Source organism: Mastigoproctus giganteus, chromosome 9 (genome assembly GCF_048544385.1).
Source record: "Mastigoproctus giganteus isolate SK-2022 chromosome 9, ASM4854438v1, whole genome shotgun sequence".
NCBI classification, from domain to species: Eukaryota; Metazoa; Arthropoda; class Arachnida; order Uropygi; family Thelyphonidae; genus Mastigoproctus; species Mastigoproctus giganteus.
The window spans coordinates 114,194,405-114,215,376 of NC_143583.1; the positions used below are offsets into that span (position 1 = coordinate 114,194,405).

The following is a 20,972-nucleotide window of genomic DNA, read 5'->3' on the forward strand; positions in this document are numbered from 1 at the left end:
CTGGCTTGTGACAACCATTTTAAAACTATCCTTGAAATTTAGAGAATACTGGACCTCATCATAATCTCAAAAGGCAAAACCCTTACTGCATGACAGAAGAGATGAGAGCTTTGCCATGCTCTAGATGTTATTTGGTTTTTGGGAGCATTAGCAACTAAGGCCATATTGCTCTGGGGATATGCGGTGGTCATTCCCTGACCTTTCCGCATCCTCTGTATTTGGTGGTCACGGGCTCGAATCCCGGTCTAATCAATAAGCGTGTGCTATGCACTGCCGCTCCTGCCCACCTGGCTATGGAGGCGCCGCCATGCTCTAGAGCAGTGGTTTTCAACCGGGGTGCCGCAACAACATTCTAGGGGTGCCGTGTAATTTGGGTTTAAGTTACATAAAGTTATTATTATTTTTTTAAAATTTGTATATTTATTTCATTATAAAAAGGTCCACTGTATCCACCGTATCTTTTTAATTTTTTGGTAATCTATAATTGATCTTTATTTAGTACCTCTATATAAAGAAAAATATATTATATAGGTATATATATTAAAAGGTCGAAAACCACTGTGTTATGTATTTCTTCTGGCCTAGGGATGCCGTGAACCGAGAAAGTTTGGGAACCTCTGCTCTAGAGGCTAAAGATGATTTTCTCCACTTCAACCCTCCACTAAATAAAATGGTGTTAATGCACCAGGCAATGAGTATCATCCCAGCATTGCTTGGTGACAGATGGTTGGCCATTCCAGTGTGATGTGAGAGCTAGGGCTGTTTGAATTTTAAAAAATTACTACAGAGTTCTGAATGGTAATAAATAAGAATAAGTAGACATACCTAATTTGAATAAACATTTTAAGTACATATCTGTTTATTATTATTAATGTTTTTAAATTCAAACAGCCATAGCTCTGGAATCATTGAGAACTGCTACTTATTTATGTGAACTATTTTTTATTTGTTTTGGTATATAAAATTACAGCTATAATTTTGTCAGTATAAATTAGAAACACTGTATGTGTATATGTGTGTCTGCACCAATCTTTGTAAAATGTTCCATATAATATGGTTAGGCTGTACTGTACTTCTATGTGTATTCTACATTATATGTGTTCCATATAATAATCTTAAATTATAGGTGAAAACCTCATACCTTGGAGTAGGACTGTTAATCTCTCAATACTCAATCACAAATGATTATAATATGAATTTACCCCCCCCCCCCAGTGTATTGTCATAAATGAATCAAGTTAAAATAACTGTTAATTAAAATAAGCATGTATTCAACTCTCATATCATGTCAAGGGAATCGAAAAGAATCACGGAAAGACGACAGCCACCAACCTCCAAAAACCAACCAACACCACAAGCCATCATGAGAAGTGAAAAATGCAATTCTACTTATATTGGCTCGACCCAAAATTTACTTTCGGCGAGGATACAGCAGCATTTGGCATTAGTTAGAGCAGGTAGGACGGGTGCATCTGAGCTTGCATTTCATGCAATCGCTGATGGACACGTTTCTTTTTAATGAATCCAAGGTTCTTAATAAACAGCGTGAATATTTTAAATTATTAATTGCCAAAACATTAGAAATTAGATTAAATGTTAATCTCTGTTAATGTACGCAGACCTTATAATATTTTGGACTCGTGGGCGCATGCACGAATAGCAATTCATACATTGGTTTATATAAATATTATCGTGTCAGGTGTCGTTAATTTGATATAAAACAGGAATAGCATTCGCGAATCACTTTTGTACTTCTTGTGAACACGGTAACAAACCGAATAAGGTGGTCTCTTAAAAGAAGTTAATAACGATTTTAAAGTTTAACTTACGTGTGAATTAATTTATTAGTGTCGTTGTTTTTAGAATTTCACAACAATTGTTTTTCAATTCTCATGATGGCTTGTGGTGTTGGTTGATTTTTGGAGGTTGGTGGCCACTGTCTTTCTGTGATTCTTTCCAATTCCCTTGACATGATATGAGAGTTGAATACATGCTTATTTTAATTAATAGTTATTTTAACTTGATTCATTCATGGAAATACACAGGGGGATAAATTCATATTATAATCATTTGCGATTGAGTGTTGAAAGATTAACAGTCCTAGTCAAAGGTATGAGGTTTTCACCTATAATTTAAGATTATTATAATAATAATAGGAATTATTGGGCTTCATAGGCCCTTTTGATGTGAATTAGTTCCATATAATATGGTTAGGCTATACTGTACTTCTATGCTCCAAAAGATCATATTTCCATTCAACTACATGTTATCAGCGTTGAGGAGGGCCCTATGGAATTTGTAACTACCAGTCGAACGTAGACCCAAAATAAAATGAAACCAATGAAAGCAAAATACTAAACTAACATAATATGGTTAGTGCCCTTTACAGCAAAAAAAAAAAAATAATAAATAAATAAAATAAAATAAAAATAATAATAAAAAAAATAAAAAATAAAGAATACAATTTAAACACTGCCTACAGCAATCAACTAAGCTAAAATAATATGCAAACATGAAAATCAAATTTAAGAATTATAATAAAAAGAAGCAACGTAATGAAAATTAAATCCTAACAACTCAATTGAAAAAACAAAGGATAGAAAAAAAATATATAAAAGCTGAACATAAGGAAGTACAACTGAACATTAAAACCAACAGACATAAACTGGAAAGGGGGAGGGGGAATATCTCGCAATACTCATTATGGCACTGGAGAAATAAAAAAATTAAAAAAAGAATAAAATTAATACACATTTCAGAATTGCAGGAAGCATCAGAACATGGCAGTGATATACCTATGAATATAAAACCCATAATTTAAGCAACTCTATCAATAAACATATAATATGTACATAAACATGCACAAAGGTTTACACGTAATCTCACTAACTGTACATCCCATTATCTATGGGAGGAGGACTGGTTGTTATTTATTTATTTTATTTTTTTTTTTAGGAGCATTGGCAACTAAGGTCATATTGCTCTGGGGATATGCGGTGGTCATTCCCTGACCTTTCTGCATCCTCCGTATTTGGTGGTCATCAAGAAGGTCTAATCAAGAAGTGTGTGCTACGCACTGCTGCTCCTGGCAGGACTGAACCACATATATGTGAAAAGATGGACTGCAAAATTTTGGTATGAAAATGCAATACCCCAAACCCACCACTGGGTATAGATTATTGTAATGAATAAGTAATAGAGTTATGCTTGGGAAGGTGTTAAAAAAGCCATAATGTGTCTGCCTATGATAATTTTTCACCATAGAAAAATTGTGAAATTTTGATCAATGCAGAAGTTGAAATTCAAATAAAATTTGATTTCAACTTCTGCATTGATCACAACTTCACAATGATGAAAACTTTGCTGTTTTGATCATGGGAATAGTATTATACTACACAAGGCAAATTAAGCCCAGTTTTAGGAGTTAACAGCTTGAGCAACACTTGTAAAGTGTTTAAAAGGAAGTTGCACCCATACATCATTTAGCTATTCACTTAGACAAAATACATTATTCACAATTTGGTAGGAGTTCGTTAATGGAGGCCACCTGTGAGTTGGTGAGAAAAGAGTAGATTCGAAACAGCTGCCTCCTGGCAGTATTTGATTTTTAAGCAGATTCATCTATGTAGATGATGCTATACGATTTAAAAATATATTGCCAATTCAGGCAAAACCATGGATAACAGTATTTGACATAAGCCCAAGTGTTATTTGGCCTAACTCTTCAGTGGAATATAAATTCCACAAAACTGAATGTAGCAAATCATAAAAATTTTACTTGAAAAGTGTCATAGACTGTTGACAGAATTTTCATAGGTTACACTAGTTATCATTATCAAAAAATATGAATCTTACTCACCTTCTCTTTGTCCTTTCCTTAGAACTACATAAGAATATCTTTCAACAGCTGCATCACCTTTTTTCTTTGTTTAAAAAAAAAAAAAAAATTAAATGTTATTCATATAGAAATCAGAATATATTATACAGGCAGTTCCCGCTTTACGAGTTTGTTCCCCCCCCCCAAGTATCAACAAAATCAAAAATATGAATATTAATTGCAAAATATGAATGTTAAACATTCATAAATACTGCATTTCAAACCATTGTGCGAAGCTATTTAATACAGTGCAACCTTGCTTTACGATATTCCGTTCCAGAGACACCATCGTATAGTGAAAATATCATAATGTGAACCCAATAACATTGTTTTTTAGTTATTCGTGCCAAGTCCTTGGAAGTTGAAATTTTCGCTATATTACTAAGCTATTTATCTCTCTAAAAGGTCATATTTATAATGGAAATTACACTACACTTTTATCATATGTTCTGTTATAAAAATCAATTTTGAACACCTTTGTGATATTTTTCTAAAGTACATTTCTGGAGGTCACGACCAAAAAACAATAAAAACAATTTGCACATTCTAGTTTATTGGACTTTTCTGTTAGTGCAATCTATTATAAACGGGTAGTAAACTCAATGTTATTGCATTTGCAAAAATACCATAGCTGGAATTGTGTGGTTTTTTTATGTTATTATTGGTGAAATGTGTTTCCCCTTCACAATCTCACATATAAAAAACACACACAAATTTTCAGAATCTTCTCTTCATTCTTTTTTTTAGCTTTATAAACTTGTTACTCCGCGCAAATTGTGTTAGTTGCAATCTCAATTGTGCATGTTGTGTTAGATAGTTGCAATTTGTGCATGAAAAATGCTTATGCATGTTATCATGAAAAGAGAAGAGAAAAGAGATTATCTTGGAAACAAATGCCTCTTGAAGCATTTCTGAAGAAGACTCCTTGGGCAACAAACCAACAATGAGTGCCAACCCAATAATGAGTGATCAACGAGTGTGCATTTAGTCAATGATGATAAAGAATAAACATTCTTTAACATTTGTAAGTCAAATAATTTCTTTATTATTATAATTTGCTTGATTTTACAGGCTATGTTTTCATTTCTTTGGATAAATCAATCATTGTTTAAACAAAAACTAATTAGCTAACTAATTTCATTGTTGAGAACATAATCCCTATTTTTAACATTATGTCTATGGGAAATAAATTCCCGTTTTACTAGGAACAAATTAACTCGTAAAGTCGGGAACTACTTGTATATGCAGTTCTTAGATAGAATATATAAAGTTCTGTACATATATATATATTTTATATATATACACTAGACTCCCGCTAGTCCGAACTAATTGGGACTGAGCCCTGTTCGGATTAGCCGAATAACTGCAATAATGCAGAAGCAAGCAGTAAAACAGGTCTGGTTTATTAAGGAATGAATGTATAGTAAGCCTACTAGCGTTTGTACGCGAGCGTAACACACCGGAAGCAACCCCCCCCTCCACGCTATGACTAATTGCACGCGACATTGTGCATTAAACGTGAATGTTTATATCTTCCCTCTACATTACATTTTATAGTTTAGTTTAGTTCTGGTGCATTATGGCCATAGACGCCCATGCGCCAAAAAAAATCCCCAAACAAAAAACAATAGTTTAGTTCAGTCTGCTGCCACAGTGGCCACGAAACGGAAACACACAACGTGTACGTTGAAAGATAAGCTGGAAGTTTTGAAAAGGCTGAACAAGGGGGAAAGTGCAACGAAATTAGCAATAGAGTTTGGAGTGGGCAAGGCCACAGTAACTGACTGGAAAAAAAAACCACGCAAAGATAGAGCAGTTTTGTACCTCTACTTCAGAAAAATCAGTTGAAAATCGACAAACAGTAAGGCCCTCAACGTTTGACAAGCTTGATGAAGCCTTATTCACATGGTTCACTCAGGAAAGAGGAAGGGAAACACCCCTAATTGAACCTCTTGTTAGAGAAAAGGCCATTCATCTCAACAAACTAATGAAAGGTGATGAATCATTTAGTGCGAGTACCAGTTGGTTTGATCGCTGGAAGAAGCACCATGGGATTTGTCAGCTAACGATCACCGGGGAGCAATTATCAGCTGATCATGCTGCAGCAGAGAAATATTTGGGTGAGTTCGCTGATTTGGTATCACATTATTCACCACAGCAGATATATAACGCTGATGAGACAAGTTTAAATTTTAAGACTTTGCCCACAAAAAGTCTAGCATCTCAACAAGAAATGCATGCCCCAGGTTTTAAAATGAATAAGGAGCGAGTGACGTTGATAGCTTCAGGAAATCACAAGCTACCTTTGATGATGATCGGTAAATCAGCGAAGCCGAGAGCTTTTAAAAATATGAACATTAACAACCTTCCAGTTCATTATAAGTCAAAAAAAAACAGACAGCTTTTCATTGAGTGGTTTCATAATCAATTTGTCCCAGCAGTGAAACGTTTCAGCAATGAAAATGATTTGCCACCTCGTGCCATTCTCCTCATAGACAATGCGCCGTCCCACCCAGACGTTTCCGAGTTGACATCAGGGGATATAAAGACAGCTTTGTTACTGCCTAATGTAACACCGTTATTACAGCCCATGGACCAGGGGGTGTTACAGTCTATCAAACTTGCATACAGAAAGAAATACCTTAGGTCCTTGATAGAAGATAACACCAATTCACTTTCTTTACATGAGAAAATGAAACAAATGAATTTAAAAGATGTTGTATATTGGGTTGCTGAGTCATGGGAGGGTGTAACCGAGCAGTCCATACAAAGATCATGGAAGAAATTATGGCCCTCTCTCAGCTTTGTCGATAGCTCTGACGAAAACAATGACATAGAACAATTAATTCAGCTCATACAGGAAATTCCCGGGTGCGAGGAAGCAATAGGATCTGACGTTAACAAGTGGATTGCAGCGGATGGAATAGGTCATGAAAACCTGTCGGATGAGGACATCGTGGCAGCTGTCACCCAAGAAGACTCCAAGCAGAATGATGACGGGAGTGATGATGAGCCCGGTGTTTCTGCGGAACAACTTGTGTCGCACACAGACGCGACAGCGGCCCTTGACCTCGCTTTACGCTACTTAGAACAACATCCCAGTGCTACACCGGCAGACTACATGTTTATGAGGCGGTGGCGAAACATAGCATCATCTAGCCGATTTTCATCGTTACGTCAAAAGAAACTAACAGAGTTTGTTACTTCTGAAAAATGACTTTTGTTCCTGTTTTGGTGTGTAAGTATAGATCTGTAATTTTAATAGGCCATGTCAAACACTGATTTATTAATTTTGTATTAGTACAGTACTACAATAAAATACAATTGTTTTGTGGAATTCTAAATGTTTTTGTACCATTAATGCCATTTAAATTTAACTGGAAAATACAAAAAACGTATATTTTGCGAACTAAAAAATTTCTTCTCCGCCGACCGAAACGTGTTCGGATTAGCGGGAGTCCACTGTATATAGAAATGAACAAATAGTGTCCATAAAGTCCCAGTCACACAACCAAGAAATTGATTGTAATGAAGCAAGTAAACATTTGACAATTGAATTACCAATTTGAAGAAAGAAAAAAAAAAAAAAAAGTGGAAAATATTAACCAACTTTCTCATGTTATACAAAACATCTCTAAGGATATGTTGGCCTTTAACTCTTCCAAAGATCTGTGAACCGTTGCAATAAACAGGTTGTTCACTGATGAATCCTTATATATGAAATGAGGTTGGGAGGGAAGGTAGTTATAGAGTGGTGCTATTTACATGATTGTCCAAGAAAACATGCAAAAACTTCATGATGGTGTCCTGCTGCATCATCCTGCTGAAACCAATAGTATTGCTCATCTGGTTCCAATAGTGAAATAAACTGCCCAATGCTCTGTATATATATCATTCATTATTCTCTGTTCCCATAAAGAATAATGGATCAATTATTCAATACCATGACACACACAAACATTAGTTGCTTAAGTTCTGGTGGCCAGCCCTGTGGGAGTGGTTAAAATTTTAAAGGTAATAACACAGATTCCACGTATAGTTACAAATTAAATGATTTATTGATTGTTACCCACATTTGGGAAAGAGGATTTCCTACACAAGCATATTCAATTAGATAAATAAAATTGCAAATGATGTCAACATTTTGGATCAACTTTGCAATTTTCTCTTAGAATATGCTGATAGGAAAAGGTAAAATAAGAATATATGAAAAGCAAACTATGCAAATTTCTGTAATTCTAAAAATTGCAACTAACAACATACTACTTGTACTTTTCTAAACTAGATTTTGTGTACTGATTTCAAATACAGTTTTTTCCTGGAAAGCGTCGTTTTCTTAGTATGATGGCTGATAATACCTGTACAAGTTAATTAAGATGATTGATGATTTCATTACAAAATACAAGACTGGTTACAGTTACATTTTTACAATTTAAACCTAAAACACTATTAGTACCTTTTTACTATAGTAAAAATATAGGTACAATTTCAAAATGTTGTGCAGATGGTTTTCTTTGGTATGCTTGGTCCGGAATGGTTGTGGTAGGACATCCAACATGTGTTTGTTCCAGAAACTTTGGTAGAGATTTTCTACTGACTTAATGTCTTCATGCAATAAAGAAGGCGCCTCCGTAGCCAGGTGGGAAGGAGCAGCGGTGCGTTAGCACACGCTTCTTGATTAGACCGGGGTTCGAGCCCGTCACCACCAAATATGGAGGATGCGGAAAGGTCAGGGAATGACCACCGCATATCCCGGAGCAATATGGCCTTAGTTGCTAATGCTCCTAAAAACCAAATAACAACAACAACAACAGCAATAAAGAAATTGGAATACCTTATATGTCGGAACATACCTCCTTACTGTTTTCATATGGTTAAGATGGGTAAGTGTTGAGAACATTTTAAATTAAATAGAGTAGAGTGTTAAGAACTTAAATGAAATCAAAAGCATTAAGAACTTATTAAAATGAAATCCAAGAGAGGAAAGTGCACTTTTCTATAATTTGTCATGGAGAATTACTGTGTTTAAAAGTAAACTGCAGAACCAACATAATGAAATTCTTCACACTTTCCTCTATCGGATGTCATTTTAATAAGTTCTTAATGCTTACATTCTTTCTAATTTAATTCATCTTACCCACATAAAAGAATTTTGAAAATAGCCTTTCGAAACTTAAGGTTATCCAACAATTTTTTAGATATCTTGATGTAATATTCTCCCTGCCTCCCGCTTGTCACTCATGGTGCCAAGATTTTTGGGAAAGAAGTCTAAATGCGAATGCAAGAAATGAAGTTTCAGCAACATACAATACCTCATTTCTTTATGCACATCAAGCAGTTTCTGAACTCCATCTTTGTATATAGGACACTTGTGGTTACGCAAAAAGTTTTCACAAAGCCATTTGTAAGCCCACAATGCTTTTAGTTCTAATACAATTAGGCATTTTTCAACAGTTTCATTCTGCAGAAGTTCTCCGATCGGAGGCCTGACAAAGATTTCTTCATTTGCTTTCACAGCACTGATCTTTGGAAACTTTTATTTTTTTCACTTTTCTTCATAATTAATTAGTTGTCACTTTCATAAAACTCTTCCTTAGGCCAAGCTTAATGTGGAGAGCTGAGAGGTGAAACCTTCACTGGATCCACTAATGGAACATAATGCACACTACTTTTTCCTGGCTCATATGTGCTGCTTCTTTGCTGCAGATCGTTATATCATATCTGATATTTAATTACTGCAGCAGAATGGCCATCTCATCGGGATAGGAAATATTTTGTGAATTCTCCTTGTATGCCTATTAACACACTAATGATTCTGTGGTCACTGCAGATATTCAAATGATGAGTGCTGTATTGTACTGCTTCAACAGTGTCTTCATGCTATAGCACGTATATCTCCTTTAGATGAATGCTGTGAGCAACAGGAATGGATCATTATGCAAGTGAAGAGCTTTGAAACCTCACTGTGAAGAGTCAGTAAAGAGGCTACATTCAGATGTAATGCACACTTGTGACAAATCCTTAAAAACTCCATTGATATTGTGTCAGTAGCAGGGCAGACTGTTTACTAAAAAGAACGTTACCAAAACTTGGTTTATTGATACTGAGATACTTTGATGTTCTTCTTAACCAAGTGTTTCTAGTCTAGTTGCAAGGTGAGAAGTTCGGTCTTATCTCTGGAGAGCATTAGGTCTCTGCTGAAGCCATTCAATTCACCTTGGTAAACAGCTCCTGTCTCCTTATTGAGTGTGTATCCAGGATCAGCTGAAGTTCTATCTCAGCCAATCACATCTTCACAGAATTCCGTTTTATCTTCTAAAGAATCTGGCCCGTGATGGGGAGCCAGAATTAGCATACCGTCATCATGAGGGCTTGGTGTTATCACAGAAACCAGGTTCAGATAAACAGTCTTGTCTTTATTCTTCAGTGAGAATATCATTACATTCACATTACAAAAGTAATAATGACCACTGTGGTCTTTTAGCTCCCTCCATATCATGAGTATGGCAAACGGCATCGAATTTTTACCAGTCATATAATCCATTTGAATAAGCATTACAAATAACATGTGTGACCACACCCTATTCTGATCATCCAGAAGACAGCCAAAATATAACTGGTAAATTTTCTGAATATAAATTGTGAATGTACACTGCTGTGATTTATTAGGCAAGATCTACACAGGATCTTTGCCTGAACCAATTTATAATCAAATAATTAAATTATGAAATAATAAGAATTCAAACAGTTACACAAATATGAATGTATACACAATAATAGTAAATGAATAATAATTATATTCATGTAGGTTGGATGAATAGGTATGTAAGTGTCATCATGCTGTTCATCAGTCAATCAGTCTCATCATAAAAACTAGTTGCACTAGAGGAAGACTGAAAACAGATTTGGAATTACTGTCCAAAGATTTACCTAGTCCATATATTTTTTTCTGATGAAAAATACCTGTTTATCTGTGTAATTTGTCCACGCCTTTAAATATATTCAAACTTACTATTTCTGCAACCATATGGAATGTTTATTCCAACAATCAATTGCCCCCTTCATAGAACATTCTAGCAGTCACGGACCAGAGGGGAGAGAACCATATTGAACAAAATATTCCGTTTACATGACGACAGATTCACTAAGATGATCAACCTAATTTTGGACCAGCACCTTTCACTAGTGGTGATCCCTAAATACAGCCAGATCCAGCAAGGAAGGTTCCAGTACAGCTGTCTATTCTGTTAAAATGGTGACAATAACAGTTATAAATGAGATAACCATGGCCTTACAGTTTCACCTCATCCTTAAGTTCATAATATAACTTCATAACATAAGTTCTAATTACTAATGATGTCAGATGAACTGGTTATAACATGATATTAAAAGATATCTCCTGATTAATATCAGAACACTTCTTGAATATATTTCAAGCAAGAATAAATAAAAAAAATAAGACGCGTGTCTTTGGGAAAGAAAAACACTGATATGATAACAAAGGCCTAACTAGAAGATTTATAAAGGCACCTGAAATTCAGCATAAACAACCAAATGTCAAGCAGCTTTCTGAATCAGTGTAGGTTCAATGTGGGATAGGGGAGATCTGGAGCTTTATAAAATACCTGCATAAAGTGATAATTACAAAAAATAAGACTGCATGAGGTGTAGAGGAAACTTCCTTGGATGAAGGAGACAACCCCAAGTTGCTACATATTTTTAATCTACAAGTTATCAATATTGAAGCATGAAGGGAATTAATTCTATGTTAATAACATAAGAAATTTTGAGGAAAATGAACCTCAGAATGCTTGAAAATATTGTGGGTTACGGATGGGTCAGCATTTTCAGAATGCAAATGAGTCCGAGAAAAATGGAGTTCAAATAACTGTCACACAAAGTTTATATATTTTGGTTTCTAGTTCATGAATTAATTTTTTTCCAACAAAGGATATTTTCATATATATTATACATGGATTTTTAACTCTCTTTGTTATAATCTCAATATTTTTTATGATGGCAGCTATCAAAACAGAATTACTCACTTGTCCCAAAGCGATTGGAAAATACTTTACTTCGAAGTTGCATGGAGTCTTAGTTTCGTCTATAAATCGAGGGCACATTTTTTCATGAGGACACTGCAAAAAAGGAGATACGGTTGAACTTCCCTATAATGAATTCGATAAATCCAGCGAAAAAATTCATTATACAGAGAATATCTTTTTTATTAGAAATTGTTATTTAATTAGAAAATGAAAACAAATCTACATTTATTTTTAATGTATTTTATTTCAAAAACACTTATTTAAATTATGTTTACACAATTTTCGCCGGTAAGTATCACAAATTAAAAAAAAATCTAATTTTCGTTTGCACAGTACAATTAAAAAATGTCTGATTCTCAAAGAAAACCTCACATTTGTTCAGAGCATTAAAAACATTATCAGAAACATTTTCACAAAACTCTAGACCCATATGAACTGTTTTAAAAGCATTAATCATTTCTTTGCGAGTTGGCTTTTCTACGGGTTGTTCTGATGTGTCTTCAGCGTCATCGTTAATTTCTTCGTGATCATGGTCATGTCTAACACTGTTCAGCAGTATTTCATCTTCATTTGGATGTTCTGCTGTGATCTACATAAACATAACTATCCAGTGTTATTTCATTTTCGATGTTTCTGGATGATTCTAATAATGTCCAAAAGTTTTTCAATTGTGAAAGGGGCAGTTCATCTTGTTCATCCAGTTGTTGTTTGACTTCTGTATTCAATGCAAATCCGGCTTTCAAAAAACAATTTTGAATAGTGTATTCAGTGACATTTTGTCCAAACTTTTGCCAGTTCAGAGATGCAATCTTGAAGGTTAATTGTAACCTCCAAGTTTCTATTTTCTGAGAACACATTGACAATCTTCATTATTATTCTCTTTTGATAATGAAATTTAAAATTTTTAATAATGCCTTGGTCCATTGGCTGGAGTTTTGACGTCACGTTTGGTGGTAAAAACAACAACTTCACACTTTTAAGTTTGGCAGAAATACTGGCAGGATGTGCCGGACAGTTGTCAGTTACCAACATGATTTTCCTTTTTTCTTTTGTTATATGCTTGTCTAGGTTTAATATCCAGTCTTCAAAGATATCACTTGTCATCCATGCTTTTTTATTAAAGGTGTAGTCAACTTCCAAAGATTTTGTGCCTCTAAAACATCTTGGGTTTTTTGATTTTCCGATGACTAAAAGTCTTAATTTTTCACTTCCTGTAATATTTGCTCCAACTAGCACACAGTGATTCTTTCTTTGCTTTGTTTTCCGCCAAAACATTTATCATCCTTAAAAGCAAGTGTTCTATTCGGTAAACATTTAAAGAATAAACCAATTTCGTCAGCATTAAAAACATCCTTAGGTTCATATTCTTCCAAAATCTTCTTTAAGGTATTGTTCCTCCAACTGTTGCAATCTTCTTTGCTTACATTAACACTTTCTCCACAAATAACCTTTTCCACAATTCTGTGGTGCTTCTTAAATTTATCTAGCCACCCAGTGCTCGTATTAAATTCTGTATGTCCCAGGGACTGTGCAAATTTCAGACCTTGTTGCTTAATTATTGGACCCGATATTGGTATATTATTTTCATGTATCATTTTCACCCATTTTAAAACAGCTTTATCAACATCTTCATATATGCACAACTTAATTATCTTCTTGTCTGCTCCTCCTTCAATTGCATTTAAAATTGATTCTCGATTTTTTAAAATCGTATATAAGCTGCTTGCAGGTATGCATATTTCTCCGCAGGGTTTTAAGAAAAACAATATTTTCTTAAAACCCTGATCAATCAAGAAGAATCTTTACTTTATCATTAATACTTAAACACTTTCTCTTCGACATTGTTTCCGCAAATGTAAAAATTACTGGACTACAGCTCTTGCTGATACATACACCGCAAACTTCACTGCGCTGGCCATATAGTGAATTGTTAGTACTGCCTACTCAATGATGTTCGCTTGCCAATTCAACAGTATCACGTGACTTTTCCTATCAATCACTTTGAAGAAATATACGATTTTCATTCATATACAGGTTACCCCCGCTTAATGCTGATAATTCGTTCCGTAAAAACAGAGCGCTAAGTGACTCCGCGCTGAGCAAGCGCCGCATTCCCATAAGGTAACATATGTATTTGTGAGTTGCGGGTGGTGCCATAGGATATTTCCTAATCAATAATAAACGGCAGTGAAAAGATGCACAAATGTCGGTCAAAATATTTAATATTCAAATATTTGTACATATAAAATATTCTGCATTACATACGTATATAATTATATGGTAATTACTAACGTATCAAAATTAAACTTAAAATTCCAATTAAAATCATGAATTTAATTGATAAATTTAATCATGAAAAATGTGTTGATTTTGGGTTGAACTTTGGCCCTCTTCCAAATAAACTAAAAGGGGTATTAATTTTAAATCCCCCTCAGCGTTACCACCTAACAATAAAGTCAACTGATCCTTCGCCTCTTTGAAACCTGGCATGTTTTTTTCTTCTTTCAATATGAAACTTCTTTTAGGCATTCGTTTCCACAAAAGTCCTGCTTCATCTGTTAAAAACTTGTTGACAAGTATAATACACAATACCCCTCTTCAATAATTTTAACAAGTTCTTTTTTGAAAGTTTCGGCTCCTTGATCTGCACTTGTGGCTTCTCCCTGGATTTTAAATCTATTCAACCAGCTCTTACTAGTTTTAAATGGTTCCACATTTTTTTTTTTTTTTTTTTTTTTTTTAGGCGAGTTTTCTTCAGATCATTATATTGGCTAATCTCTCTCTCTCTCTCTCTCTCTTTATAATATTTAACTTAACTGAATTCTGCATTGGATATTATCTTCAAGAAAATTAGTTAAAGTCTTTCCATTTCAATCCTAATAGCCGGCCTAGCCCTAGTTGCTTGCTGTGGAACAGCTATCTTTCCTGCTGCTAAAATTAATTCTTTATTTTGTTTTATAATTGTTCTTGCAGTTAAACTTGCAAGTCCTAAATTATGGCACACATCAGCTTGTCGTTGACCGGAATCGATTCGCTTCAAAATGTCTAATTTGATTTTCAAATTCAGTCTTTTTCTTACATTTATAGTCTTCGTACTGCGCTCAGACGTTGCTTTTTCATTCTTATCGGCCATTATTAACTCTTTGAAAATGTAACTGCGTTGGTTGCATTAATTACGATACAACGTTCGAGTAAACTGTCCATTACGCACGATGTCTGATTCTGTACTGAGTTATGACTAGACTTCGAATAAATGCATATAACGCAAATATTACAAGCAATATACTTGATCATTTTTTAAAATGATCTCGTAACTACATAACAAGTGACTGTACTGCAATTAAATTAGCGTGCGAGAAAAGTTCACTGAGCGTGAGAAAATTTCTCAATTCGGCGTGGGAAACGTTTTAATCCTGTTTTGCTATTCATTTTCAAGCTATCGACTCCATCAAATGAAAAAATTTCGTTAAATATGCCAAAAATGCAATCTGTAAATGAGCGTTATTTAGTATTAGTATTAGTAACGGCCGTATGGTGCAAGAAAGCCTATGGCTTATGCTGCACCAGCCAAAAAAAAAAAAAAAAAAATCCGAACAAAACAATGATAAAAACAAAAATTAAATAAATAAATAATAATAATTAATAAATAAATAAAAATAATAAAATGAAATTAAAAATTAAATAAAAAGGAAATTAATCCTATCATCCTATGCGCTTCCCTTACCCGAAAGTACTATCCAGATGACCTTTGAATTTCCCCAAACTGTCGGCCTCCACCACCCATGAAGGCAACTTATTCCAGTAATTTATAACTCGCTGGCTAAAATAAAACTTCCTGCAGTCCAATCTAAACATTTCCCCGCGTAACTTGAATTTATGTCCCCTAGTTCTAGCATCATTTATAATCTTGAAAATTTTGTCCTCATTCATTTTACTGATGCCTCTCAGAGCCTTAAACACCTCAATAAAATCTCCTCTAAGGTGTCTAGTTTCCAAACTCTGCAACCCACATATTCGAAGTCTTTCTTCATAAGGACGCCCTTTTGCCGATCTCACCAGGCGAGTTACCCTTCTTTGCACCCTTTCAAGAAGCTCGATGTCTTTCTTTAGGTGCGGTCTCCATACTTGAACACAGTATTCCAAGTGTGGTCTAACATAGGCCTTATATAATGGGATTATCACGTCCCTATCTCTACTTGCAAAAGTTCGATAGATCATCGATAGGACACCATGGGCCTTCCTTGCAACCTGTTTACAATGCTCAGAGAATTTCATGTCTGACCGTATCGTAACACCTAAGTCCCTTTCCTCCAGTACTGGGTTTAGTTGAACTCCACCAAGTGAATAAGTTATTTTGGGATTACTGTTTCCCAGGTGTAATACCTTACACTTTGTTGGATTAAAGCACAGCTGCCATTTTTCTGACCATTCTTGAAGTCTATCTAGGTCTCTCTGAAGAAGCTCAGCTTGACAGTGATCATTAACTACTCTACCAATTTTAACATCATCTGCAAATTTAGACATCACGCCCTCTATCCCTTCATCAATGTTGTTTATGAAAATTAAAAACAACAGTGGTCCTAATACTGATCCTTGGGGAACCCCACTTCTTACATCAACCCAATCTGAGGAATAGCCATTTATCACAACCCTCTGCCTCCTGCCCTGAAGCCATCCTTCTATCCATCTAAGGATTTTCCCAGTGATTCCAACCTGTTCCAGCTTATAAAGCAACCGCTCATGTGGGACTGAGTCAAAAGCTTTGCTGAAATCTAAATAAACAATGTCGAAATTATTTCCTAAATCCAGCTCGTGAGTGACCCTTTCGAAATAGCGAACCAGATTTGTTAAACATGATTTTCCCTTTACAAAACCATGCTGAGTATCCTTGAGAATTTCAATTCTATCCAAATGATCCTGAATTCCACCCTTGATCAATGCCTCCATGATTTTCCCTACTACTGAAGTCAGACTGACAGGTCGATAATTTCCCACTTCACTTTTAGAGCCACCCTTATGTATGGGAGATACATTTGCACTTTTCCAATCCAAGGGAATCTCCCCAGAGTCTAGTGATGCTCGCATAACCAGCCTCAGTGGTTCAATGCACTCGCTTGCCGCCTCTCTCAAGATTATAGGGTATATTCCATCAACTCCAGGAGCCTTACTAGTCTGTAGGCTTGAAAGTTTTTTCATTAAATAATCTTGCGAAATTTCAATATCATTAATTACATATTTTTTAACTTCGCTCCCACAATTTCCCATTGCCACAAAAGGCTTTTCATTTGTAAATATCGATGCAAAATAACTGTTGAGTTCATCTGCAATGGCAGCTGGTGTATTTATTACTATCCCCTTTCCCTTACGTAAAGGTCCGATCTGGTTTGTCCTGCTCTTCTTGGCATTTATATATGTGAAGAATTCTTTATCCCCCCCTCTTTGCTCTGTTTGCTAGTGATTTCTCATAAACTGCCTTTGCCTGTCGAACCTTTTCTGTGGCTCTATTACACATCACCTTGTAGCTGTTATAGGCTTCAGTACTTTTTATTACTTTGTAACGTTTCCATGCCACCTTTTTCTGCTCAAGTAATGTGGCAACTTCACTATTCATCCAACTTGGAACCCTTCTCGTGGAGTATTTTTTTAATGGTATATACGCATTCAAGGCATCTGTGATTAATGTTTTAAAAGCGTACCACAGTTCAATTGTATTCATTCTCTGCGCGATATCTACCCAGTTAATAGAGGCCATGTAGTACCTTAAGGCATCGTAATTTCCTTTTCTGAAATTAAAACCCATTCCTTTGCCTTTTACTTCTGCTACCTCTCTCGTCATCATCCACCGTAGAACTCCATGATCACTTCCTGCTACTGGTTCCTCTACTGTCAGCCCTGTTATGTCATCTGATTCATGTGTGATGATGAGGTCTAGGATATTCTTTTCTCTAGTACTTTCCCTGACATGTTGATACAAATAACAGTCATCTAGTTGATTTAAAAATTTTGTTCCCCATGTCGAGTTTCCTTCCCATTTACTCCAATCAATTAGAGGCAAATTGAAATCACCCACAATAAGGCATTGACGCTTACTTGCCCATTCCATTTGCATGTAGAGGCGTGATATTCGAATAAATGCATATAACGCAAATATTACAAGCAATATACTTGATCATTTTTTAAAATGATCTCGTAACTACATAACAAGTGACTGTACTGCAATTAAATTAGCGTGCGAGAAAAGTTCACTGAGTGTGAGAAAATTTCTCAATTCGGCGTGGGAAACGTTTTAATGCTGTTTTGCTATTCATTTTCAAGCTATCGACTCCATCAAATGAAAAAATTTCGTTAAATATGCCAAAAATGCAATCTGTAAATGAGCGTTATAGTCACATACGGGTTATAATATATAAACAGCGTTATAGCGAATCAGCGTAAAGCGAACCGCGTTATAACGGGGGCCTGCTCTATACACGAAAGAAAATTTATGGTTAATGTATGCTGTATGTTACTTTTCAAAAAAAAAAAATTCATGAAACCATCTACTGGGAGTCCAGTTAGATGAGAACAGACATATCATATAATGACTGACAGGAAGATCACTTGGTACGGTTGAGATGAGAAGCGAATGTCACTCAGTAGGCATTACTAAAAACCGACTATGGCAGCATTCTATGTATTGCCGCTGCAGCACACTAAAGGCTTACCGCAGGGAATTTAATTTCGTTTTCCCCTGAGCCAACGTCAATTTACAAATCTATCCTATTTATTGTACAGTTTATGACCACTTTTAAGAAAATCCATTTGGTTTTATAATTGTAACAAAAATGAAACAAAGACCCTCCTACTGGTGTCAATGGCCACAAGTATTCACTAAAAGGATGATTAATTCCAGATGCTAATGCGCAATTTCGGAGGGAAGGAGGCCGTATATTTGAGCGGCTGTTTAGCAGTAAATGCTTGAAAATCTTCAAAAATGCTTTTACTAATTTTTTTAAAAATTCGTTATAGAGAGACTAACATTTTGCTATGTGGGGTTAATTTTACATGTAATTTCGTTTCAAGGTGCAATGTTTTGCGAAAAAATTCGTAATATAGAGAAATTCGTTAAATAGAAGTTCGTAATAGAGAAGTTCCACTGTATATATAAAATTAATAATTAATCTAATTCACTGAACAACAAATTTTGGGTCATATCTTGTTACAGCCATGAAAATAAGTTTACTTTATAGATTTTGGGATGCTAAACATGGAAATAGTGCTTGAAATGGCAGATTGGCTCCAGTTTTTGAAAAAAGTAAATTTTATATTTATATTTATATTATATTTATATGGCAGTAAGATTTGGTCGGCAATGGTTGGTTGCTGTTGGCATCTGGCGCGGATGGTATCATTAGTGATGCGGTCGCGAAGAGAGATGCCCAAGATCTGCCGCAGGCATCGCATTTGGAATACCTCAAGTTTGTTCAAATCTAACTTGAGACAAATCCATGTTTCCGATCCGTAAAGAAGAATGGGCAGGATCAAAGTCCGGAAGAGTCGGATTTTAGTCTTTGTGGAAATGTTGGTCCTCTTCCACAGACACCATTTGAGCGAGGCGAATGCAGTGGCCGCCTGTCCAATTCTGCTGTGGATTTCCATGGTGGATGCAACTTTCTTCTCCTGGACCAGCGACCCAAGGTATTTAAAGTCCTGCACTTGCTCGATCTGGACGCCTTCGAGATAGATGGTGGCTTGCGACCCATCTGTTGTCAGGGCCTTTGTCTTACCAGCATTGATCTTCAAACCGTATGGCCGGGCAATGCGGGCAATGTCGTAGAGGATGTCCGTGGCTTCAGCGTCGTTACCGGCAAGGATAGCACTATCATCAGCAAACATCAGGTCAGTCACATAGTGATCCTTGTCATATTGTATGCCCTGTCTGTTTCTGAATGCTTGCCTCATAATGGCATCAACCACGATGTTGAAAAGCAACGGGGAGGCTACATCCCCTTGGCGGACTCCAGTTTGGATGGTAAATTCCTCAGATAAATCGTTCTGGATGCGCACCTGGCTGGTTAAACCGTTGTATGCAGTTTGGAGGAGTGTGATGACTTTTCGAGGTACATGTTCAACCTCTAGTAGTTTCCATAAGGCAGGCCGGTGGACACAGTCAAAAGCAGACTTAAAGTCAATGAAAACAATGACGGTTCGCTGTCCACACCGGATCCTCTCCTCCATCAGCTGACGAATGGCAAAGATTTGATCACAGCATCCTCGCCCGGGTCTAAATCCTGCCTGTTCTTCTCGACTGGTTTGCTCGCGATGTTTTTGCAGTCTTGACTGGATGATCTTCATAAAGACCTTTCCGATGATGGAAAGGAGGCTGATGCCACGGTAGTTCTTGCAGTCCCGGTTATCACCTTTCTTGTGGATCGGTACGATGTCAAGGTTAAACTGAAGTTTAACCTTGACAAATGCAAAGTACTGCATATGGGTAGAAGTAACCCCAGAGAAACATACCAGCTGTGTGGTACTACACTTAAGTTGGTAGAAAATGAAAAAGACCAGGGAGTAATTGTGCAGTCAGATATGAAGTTTTCTGAGCAATGCAGACAGGCTGCCAGGGCAGGTCATGGGGTTTTGTCAATGATATATAGGAATTTTGCTAACAGGGAAAAGGAGGTGATTGTCTCTCTGTATAAGGCAATAGTCAGGCCACGCCTTGAGTATTGCGTACATGTCTGGAGGCCTCATTTTAGGAAGGATGTAGATTTACTTGAATGTGTACAGAGAAGGGCAACAAGATTGGTGAGGGGAATGAAGGGATCCTCTTACCAAGAGAGGCTTAAGTTCTGCAAATTGCAGCAGCTGGAGACTAGGCACCTGCGCAGTGATCTGATTGAGGTGTATAAGGCCTTGAGTGGGTCACGCTGAATTTTGATGGGATTCTTCCACTTGTTCAAATTACGAACCTAAGGGGGCATAAATTCAAATTAAGAAAGGACAGATGTAGAATAGATATGTGGAAATTTGCCTTTAGCCAGCGGGTGGTTAATTGCTGGAACAAACTT

At 36.0% G+C, this 20,972-nt stretch overlaps 1 protein-coding gene across 1 annotated transcript in view; it reads right to left on the minus strand.

The window, feature by feature from the left end:
• LOC150080656 (ribosome assembly protein METTL17, mitochondrial-like) overlaps positions 1-20,972 on the minus strand; it is a 97,145-nt gene that overhangs the window by 38,572 nt on the left and 37,601 nt on the right. Inside the window, exons 4-5 of the mRNA XM_090381596.1 lie at positions 11,923-12,015; positions 3,860-3,923 (exon numbers count right to left, since the gene is read on the minus strand). Coding sequence (XP_090237722.1) covers positions 3,860-3,923; positions 11,923-12,015 — 157 coding nt within the window. The remainder of the gene's footprint in view (positions 1-3,859; positions 3,924-11,922; positions 12,016-20,972) is intronic.